The 9,002-nt window shown below is 42.3% G+C and overlaps 1 protein-coding gene and 1 long non-coding RNA gene across 9 annotated transcripts in view; one reads left to right on the forward strand and one right to left on the reverse strand.

Annotated features, from left to right (window-relative positions):
- The window catches only part of FYN (FYN proto-oncogene, Src family tyrosine kinase), a 129,379-nt gene extending 126,982 nt beyond the window's left edge, over window positions 1-2,397 (forward strand). For all 8 annotated transcript variants that reach the window (XM_068677684.1, XM_068677681.1, XM_068677685.1 and 5 more), the window contains one exon: window positions 769-2,397. In XM_068677684.1, coding sequence (XP_068533785.1) covers window positions 769-977 — 209 coding nt within the window. In that variant the 3' untranslated portion in view covers window positions 978-2,397. The remainder of the gene's footprint in view (window positions 1-768) is intronic.
- A 363-nt stretch (window positions 2,398-2,760) lies between these two features.
- On the reverse strand, window positions 2,761-6,750 carry LOC137854375 (uncharacterized). The gene is made up of 2 exons (XR_011095127.1): window positions 3,858-6,750; window positions 2,761-3,653 (listed from the first exon to the last, which is right to left on the reverse strand). It is a non-coding gene; the product is annotated as an uncharacterized lncRNA (long non-coding RNA).
- Window positions 6,751-9,002: the final 2,252 nt, after the last annotated feature.

The raw sequence follows: 9,002 nt of genomic DNA on the forward strand, positions 1-9,002 counted from the left end.
GTAACATGTAATATAAAAACAGCAGAGGAAATGAGAATTACATGGAAAATACAAGATAGCAAAGGGCCTGGCTTACCTCTTATACAGAGACAAGCATGAGAGCATTTCTTTCCTTACTTAAGAGAGAGCCATGGTTATGCCATAGAGCTGTTTGGCTTGGCATTTGACTCATCTTCTGAGCAGCTTTGTTCTGTTCTGGGGCGGGCTGGAGCAAGACAATAAGCTAGAAGCAATACAGCACAGATCATTAGCAGTAGTGAGCTTCTGAGCTGATGTGGAATTAACACTGCTGGATGTGCCTGGTAGCCTCAAGTCTGTCATCTTCTTTAACCTCAGCAGCACAACCTCACAAAGCCCTTACAAAGGGGGCATACTTGGAGTGTTTCAATAATTAATCTTAATTTCTAGAATTTTGAATAGTCTTTCTCATAAGGCAACCATTTCACATAATGTATTGTGTGGCCACTCTTGTTGGGGAGGGGAGGTGCCAAACCCTACCCATTTGGAGTAAGCCAAGAGGGTAACCATGGGAGCAGCATTTTAGCCATCGCTGGATTTTAAAACCCTCTACAGAAAAAAAAAATAATCCAGGTTACTCTGCAGGAGATGGGGAGCTGAAACAGGACATTGAGGTGGTTTGGTTTACTTCTCCTCTTAGCTGAAAGAAATAAGTATGGTTGAGAAAATCATGTGTTGTAGAAACGTAACTCGGATATTTGGGTTAATTTTCTGGTAACTCAGCAGTGTGGGTTTGTCTGTCCTTAACAGGCATGAATAACCGTGAAGTCTTGGAGCAAGTAGAGCGCGGTTATCGGATGCCGTGTCCTCAGGACTGTCCCATCTCCTTGCACGAGCTTATGATCCACTGCTGGAAAAAAGACCCGGAGGAGCGTCCAACTTTCGAATACTTGCAGGGTTTCCTCGAAGACTACTTCACTGCGACAGAACCCCAGTACCAGCCCGGCGACAACCTGTAAACCCCTGGTCTCCACACACTGTCACGAATTACCAGGTGTTCCTCAAGCCCTGCCCCGCCTGCCCTTCGGCTTCCAACTCCGTGATCGGCTTCCCAAGAGTGCAGCAGCATCTTCCAGCACCGCCGGGCACAGGAGGGGCTGAAGCTGGGAGCTTCCGCAGCCCTCGCCTATGACCACTTGTCCTAACAATCTGAATGTCCTGGATGAAAAGGAGAAAAACACTTGTTTTTTCTTAATCAAAGACTCCAAAACTGCATTGTATTGATGTTATGTAAACTGCAAAACCTCCGTTCATTGTAAATAGTAACTCAGTGCCAATAACTGATCCTAGTGCTTTCCTTTTTTTAAAACGCAAAACCTATGTGATTTTAACTAGTCTTCTCCTGATTCAACTAAAAGTATTATTTTCCAGAAGTGGCCTCTTTGTCTAAAACATTTTTTTTCATGTTTTAACAAAAAAAAAATTAAAAAAAAAATCAGGACAGGTGTTTGGTTTTTTGCTTTTTTTATATATAAAATATATATAATATATATACATACCTGTACATACAGTATATGGGTGCTATTGCAGAGGAAACTAATTCTGAACGGAATGAATCCTGCTGCAGCAGTACCCAGAAAGTGATAATTTTACTGCAGACATGAAAGCACTGGTGGGATTCTGAAAGCCAGTGATCTAATTTTTGGCTTTTGCCAAGCATGATTTTTTTAAATTGGATTGCACTTTTTGTTTATGACTATGTACCTGTAGATGGTTGTAACTTTGCTCTTTCAGGAATCATGTGCTGTATTTACAGTAATGTTTCCAATGTTTGACAAGTGTGTGATGATTTGTTCTTGAAATTAAAATGAACATATTTAAAGCAAGAAAACTACACCATCACCGTTTGAACTGGAAAATTGAAACTGCAAGGACTTCTTGTAGCCAAACGTGTATACTGAAATGTTTCAAAAAAAAAGATTTATTAAACCGTGTAACCACATTCAGATGGTCTTCAGATCATAGCATTTTAGCCATGTCCACCTGCTAAACTGTTGGTCACGCAACTAGGATTTTTCTGTTTTATGTGTAACATTTTTCCATTGTAAAATGAGTGTGTTAAATGTCCTGTACTGCTAATGAAAGTACTTTCTCTGTGTCTGCAAGTTCTCCAGTGGAATTACTATGCACTTCTTTACATTTCATGGGGGATGCACAGAACAAAGTATTACCTTTTCAGTTGTCTGTACCAGCCTTGAATTACTTACGTTTAACCAAAAAAAAAAAAAAAATTCCTTTCTATTTCTATTGAGTTTTTAATACTGAGTTGCAAATTTTAAAGTCTTAATTACATTTTGTTATGGTTTATTTGCAAGTTTACATTTTAAAACTGTTTAACTTTCTTAATTTAGTAATTAAAAAAAAAAAAAGAGCATTTTACATTTGGATAGTTGTTCTTTTGTTTAAACTGTGGAGGTAACGGTGGAGATGAGGTAAAAACTTTTCAAGGAGGGGTGTCATGCCATTTGGGGTGTCGTATTTAATGGGAGTATGCAGACGTACGGGTCATCATTTTCTGAATTATGAAGTGATATGTTTTTAAGCAGCTGGAGTTCCACTTTAAGGAATCTGGTTGAATTCACGGCTAGCCTCTCACCTCCCTGTTCTGCAGAGCAGTTTATTCTTTAATAATCCTTTTGCTTTTCATGTGAATCCCTTTACAAGTGTTGCAGGAGAAAATTTCTATGCCTTGTATTGTTGGTATTGCTTTAAAATATTGCAGCCATGTAAGACTTCATGACAGTTGAATCCTTTTTTCTTTTTTTTTTTTTTAATTATTTAATAATTAGGTTGTGAACTCATAGTCTGAATAGTCACGCATTTTCTAAAGGGAACCTTTTCCAGTTTCTGAAATCTAACACAATAATGAATTGAGATTCAGAAAAGAAGTTGTCGTCGTTGTTTTAATGCTTCCGATACAAAGCATCGGCTGAGGATCCTCTTGCAGAGGAGCGGTCCACACTTCGCCTTTCTCAAGGTGTGAATTTGTACGGCTGTGTTGCTCGATCCCAGATTTCCGTGACAAATCGGTTAACATTTTCCATGTAGAGTCTGTAAGTAATGTTATGTACATGCCGTGTCCAATGTTTCTGTACCTGTCGCTGTGGGACACCGAAGAGGCCATAATTCTTGTGGGGCTTTTTTTAAAACCAGTCTTGACACTTACAAGGTGAGTTGTGGTCCTCTTTTTTTTCCCACAGCTACCCCCCTGCCTTAAAACATTGTCCACTGAGCTGAGCACTCGGCAGTAGCTCAGCTGGCTGGTGGAGCCAAAACGTACTCAGACAAGTGCTTGGTGGCAAAGCATGGTCACACTGCCAACGTCCTGAGCAGTCGGGATGAGGCTAAAACATTTGGGGTTTTGCCTGTGGTTCTCTTTGGAAGTAAGACTCGGACAGGGAGTCGTCGGGACTTTATGGCCTTTCTTTCTGACCCTGGGGTTTGCTGTTCCTGTATCACATTCGGTCTGTGAGTACCACCTCGGTCTCTGCCGTATCTCTGCCTGCAGCTGGCTTGTGTGCAGACTGGTGCCACCACTTGCAGACCACTTCTCATCGGTAGCTCTTCTGCTTCTTTTTCTTAATGTCGGGAGTTTTGTTGTTTGGGGTTTTTAATCTCTCCAATAAAAACATCAGCTAAAATTTAAACAAGGTTGTTAGCATTTTTGCTGTAAGTTAGCGTAAAAACTTTTCTTAGGCACACATAGCTGGGTGGTGACTGTAAAAGTAGAACTATCAGATGAAAAATATCCTCTCTGATATTTTTTTTTATTAATATAAGGTTAAATAAATCACAACCAGAGAAAAACAATTGGCCAAAAGCTCCCCACACCAACTCACCTCACTCCTAACCAATCTTTGGTGTGACAGCGAAGTTCCAGAAGAGCTGAAGGGACTCAATGGGGTGACCCAGATATCTCCAGGCCAATTCATCCAATACCAGTCCCGGGAAAAAAAAAGACCGGCAAAAATGCAATGCTGCCACGTTAACAATTAATTATGATTAATATGATTAATGCCTGTTAATGTATTCCAAGGGAAGGAAACATTGTGAGACTTGGTGGATCTTCCAAAAGATCCACAGCTTTTCAAAGGCACTAACGCGATGTCCTTTGGCTTCTGCAAACAGTACTCTATTTAGTTCTACGTGGTGCTCTAATTTTGGTTTAATTACCACTATAGAAAATAAATACAAAAAGGAAAAGTGATTAAATGTTAAAATTAGAAAATAATCATATATGGAAAACAAACAAACAAAAAAAAAAAAACATCTCCAATGGGAGTGTTTCTCATGAAGTCTCTAGGCTGGAAAGGACTAACTGCAGACCAAGAAGGCAGATTGCTAAATATTATGTGGCAGATTGTCACATAACTTGCAGGTGAGTTGGAAGTTGGTCAAATTTACTTTAATATGCACCATCCTTTTCTCATCTGCTGCAATAAAGAATGCAGCATGCTAATGATTGCTACCACATTGTACCCTAAGGGTTTAAGGGCCTCACGTGAGGCTGAGCCCGAGTGTACGAGAGCTATTAGGATACACACAGTAGCTCCTCTTCTAATGTGCAGACAATATTCATTCATCAAAGAAGGCTTTTCCTGCCTAATGGGAAATTGCCACCAGCAGTGCAGACAAAAGAATATTTATTTTCCCAAATCGTGTCAGTTTGAAGGTCTGTCTGTCTTTCAAGAATAATTGAAGTCTGTTTGTAGCTCAGAAATCTCATTGTGTTCTGCAATCTCAGAAAGCAGTGATTATAATTTCCTGTGACTCACACGCTGGGAAATTTTATCACTGAAGGGGCTTCTGTTAATCAGGGCAGTATTCCCTGCCATCTAAACTGAAGAAGAGGGGGGGACACACTTTAATTTTGGATTTTCCTGCACAGACCAAAAGAGGATCCATGCAGCAGACAAGGAAAAAAGGCTCCTTGCCAGGATGCCACTTGCACAGGGCGTTGGTCTCTCCCTCCCAGTGCTGCTGAATTTATCAGGAAAAGCTCTGACAGCTGAAACCAGGTTACTGAGATTCATTTTGAATGTGAGAGGGGAAATGCTAGCTTCACTTAAGTCTGTGAGATGTTTTCTGTTGATTTTTAATACAGCCAGTGTTCTGGGCGTGTGTGCGTGTCTATCTATCAAAATGCAATTTGCACACAAAAGCATCCATACCTACACAAACATCAATCCATCTCCTTGTATTCTCCCCCTGTAGCTGAATGCTTAACAAAAATGCATTTGTAAGAGCAGGATGTGAGTGGATTAGAGGACAGAAATGTGTTAATAACAAGAGAGCTTCTCTTTTTAACTCTTCTTCTGCCTCCCACCCCTTGCTCAGTTGCAATCCTTGCTCCCAGGCCAGGAGAGGGGTGGCAGCAGCAAGCACTGCCACTGAGGCCCTGTAGTGGTTGGGGTCCCCCTAGCCACTGCAAACAGCAACCTGTGGCTGATTTCTAAGTCAGGAAGGGAAAACATTTCTCCCAGGGGCACAGCCACAGCTCGGGGCCTATGGGAGTTCACAGGAGGGCCAAAGGGAGAAGAGTGCCCTCCCGGGACAGACATGCTATTAGCTTGTAGGCTGTGCATCATGGCATGAGCAGGGAGATGCAGAGGTTGCAGCACCAGCTGTGCTTGCAGCGTCTGCTTTCCTTCCACTGTGGCCAGGGATTTATTTATGTGATCAGATTAGAGCAGACTGGTGAGCCTGAACTGCAGTTTCGGTTACCAAATGTAAACATCTTCTCTGTTGCAGGGATGATATAATAGCATATATCCAAGATGATGGTCAGAAAATCACGGGAGTCTGTGACTAAAGGGAAGATGTTAGAGTGACTAAGCCAGATGGGAGTTTGATTGTTCTGCTCATTGTTGGGAATAACGCAGCATTAAGCTCTGTGAATAGCTAAAAGGGCAAAGAGCAAAGAAGTGAGGTTATGCTCCTTCCTCCAGGGCAAAGAGCAAAGCAGTGAGGTTATGCTCCTTCCTCCATGGCAGTGCTATAGCTTGTTGAGGGCTCTGGTCTGCTTTTTTTTGTGTGTGTGTGCATCAGCATTTGTTGCTGAGCCTCAGCACGCAGGGTGTTATGAGTTTGTTTGGCTGCTGATTGTCACATCTTCACACAAAATCCTTGAGGCCTGCAATGGATAGAAAAAATAAATAAATAAAAAATGATGCAGGGAGGATTTCAGACCACATTGTAGCCTTATCTACTGACTGGGGTTCACTCTCACACAGAAAGCCTGCCCAAAAACCATTACACCACTGGATTTCCCCTGCTAGAAGTTGCTACTTGTCCAGGAAGGGTCCCTGGGTGCTGGGAAATGGATGTAGTGGTGCCTGCATCCCTGATGTCCCATTTAGCTCCTGGAGCATCCTCAATCCCTGCTGTTAGCAGCTTGGGCATGACCTCATGTAGCTGAAAATGGGTCTTTGGCCACCACTGATCCGGTGGGGACCGCAGTTACACAAGCCTCAGTCCCGAGCTGTGGTGCTGACCCAGAAGTGGATGCTAACTCCTGGTCTCCTAAAAACCCAAAGAGCCAAACCAGGGCCTGATTTGCATTTTAAAGGCAGATGACGAGGTATGTTTGATCATATGAGAACTGAAGTTTTCCCTCAAATTCTCATGCCTCCCAAATGCAGCGAGGCCTCCAGCCGAGCTTTGTATATGACCTCATATACATCCAGCGTATAAAACTCATACCGCATCCTGAACATTTGCATATGTTACACGGCTTTTGTTCCACTTGGGTGGCCATCCCATCCCCTCCCCTTCCCCCTACCTCTCGCCCCATTACTCACTCACACAGCTCCCCCTGTACATTACTCTCAACGTGTCGTTTCTGAAGAAATACATATCCAGCTCTTGCAGAGCGTGGGGGTTCTGTTAATTGTCAAATGTTGAGTGGGTAATGATCAATGGAGGACTAATTGGAAGCAAGAGGGAATAAAATAGGTATTACTTAGCTCCTGCTCTTAATTAAGAGGATACATAATGCTGTGGGGAAAATCCTAGCAAATGGCAGGAGGGTTTTTGTTATTATGCAAGGTTTAATTAGAAGCATGGCATGAGCTAACGTATAGGTACTGTTTTCTTTCCTTTCAGGTGTCTCTCCAGGGCGTGACTTTAAAAATGCCAAAGCAGGAGCCTAAAAAAAAAAAAAAAAAAAGGTGGTAAATATTTTTGTGGGCACATGCCTACCACTCCAAACAGCAAGAAGTTGAAGAAAGCCCCAGTTTCCCCCACAGAGCAAAAGCAGTGAGGATCTAGCCAAATGCAGACAACTGGGAGAAAGTGTAGTCTACCTTACACATAGGAAGATGGAATGAAATGCTCATTGCAGTGTCTCCAGATTAATTCACTTCACTAATGTTGAAAGTTGAGCAATGCGACAGTGCTTTATTTCAAACAGTTAATCATTTGGGAGCAGAAACATTTATGGCTGAGTTAGTTCTCTGAATATATAGATGCAGTAGAAAATGCAAGAAGCAGAGCTAGACGTCGGCATTATCTTCCTGATTTGAAAAATAAATATTACAGCTCCTGAAGGACTACCAACCACTTTTATAAAAAAGCTCCACGTTGTCTGCCTTGCCAATGAAAAAAAGTCATCCTGCATCTGAATATTAATCTGTACTTTCTGTGATGGGCCCATTATGACACAGCACATTCTGCTGTTAAATAACACGCAGATGAGATACGAACTTTAAAGCATTTTGAGTTTGATCCAGTGCTCTATGAAGTCAATAGGCTGACTTCAGAAATACAAAACAGGCCTTCAGAAAGCAATTAGGATGGCCTGGGTTTGGGGGGTGGGAGAGTCATTTGAAATGCTGGAATAAACTTAGGTATCTGTTTTCTATATTTCCTAATCCAGAATCACTTATCTGATAATGGTTTCCACAAATTTGCAGGTGTAGGCTGGGCCTTGTCTTTGATTTTATACCCACTCAGCTATTAGCACAGTTAGCTTTCATGCATTTGGGGTTTTGGTTTGGTTTGGTTTTGTCAGGCTTCTAAGAACATACATGAAGCTCAAGCAAGAGGAAATGCTCCAAGTGAAAAAGGGAGGTTGAGGGGATACCTCATCGCTGTCTACAACTACCTGAAAGGAGGTTGCAGTGAAGTGGATGTGTAGGTCTCTTTTCTCAGGTAACAAGTGATAGGACGTGAGCAAACAACCTCAAGTTGTTCCAGGGGAGGTTTAGACTGGATATCAGGAAGAATTTCTTCACAGAAAGGGTGGTTAGGCATTGGAATGGGCTGCCCAGGGGAATGGTAGAGTTGCCATTCCTGGAGGTATTTAAGAGCCATGTGGACGTGGCACTTATAGACATGATTTAGTGGTGGACTTGGTAGTGTTAGGCTGATGGTTGGACTTGGTTAATCTCAAGGGTCTTTTCCAACCTAAATGATTCTATGACTCAGTGATTCTAAGCATCTGATGGTTTCTGTGGTTTGGCAAGTTAAAGAAGGCACAGAGACGGTTCTCTGGTTGTCACTGCAGGCACTATTAGGTCTATAGGAGTGATTTCTGGACCCAGAAACACTCAGATAAGGGCTAGCTTTCACACACTATCCCCTCAGGCATCAAGTCCTGTGGAACCAGGCTGCTCTGTGCTTTTCTCTAGGCCACAAACACCACTTCAAAAAAATATATGTATATGTGGTCAGAATGGAAATGACCCCAAGAGACTGAATGCTGAGTGAGACAGCATTAACTCCTAGGGACCAAGTACATATGGAGCTAGTGGAGAGATTCTAATGAAGAGCCACCAAAATGATGGAGAGACTGAAGCACCTCTCCTATGAGGAGAGGCTGAGAAATAAGAGAAAGCTCAGGGCGTCTTATCAATGTGTAACAAAATACCTTGAGGGGTGCAAAGAGGATGGAGACAGGCTTTTTTCAGTGGAGCCCGGTAACAGGACAAAAAGCAATGGGCACAAACTGTACCACCTGCACGAGGCCCTAATTTCAGTTCCTG

Source organism: Anas acuta, chromosome 3 (assembly GCF_963932015.1).
Source record: "Anas acuta chromosome 3, bAnaAcu1.1, whole genome shotgun sequence".
Lineage (NCBI taxonomy): Eukaryota > Metazoa > Chordata > Aves > Anseriformes > Anatidae > Anas > Anas acuta.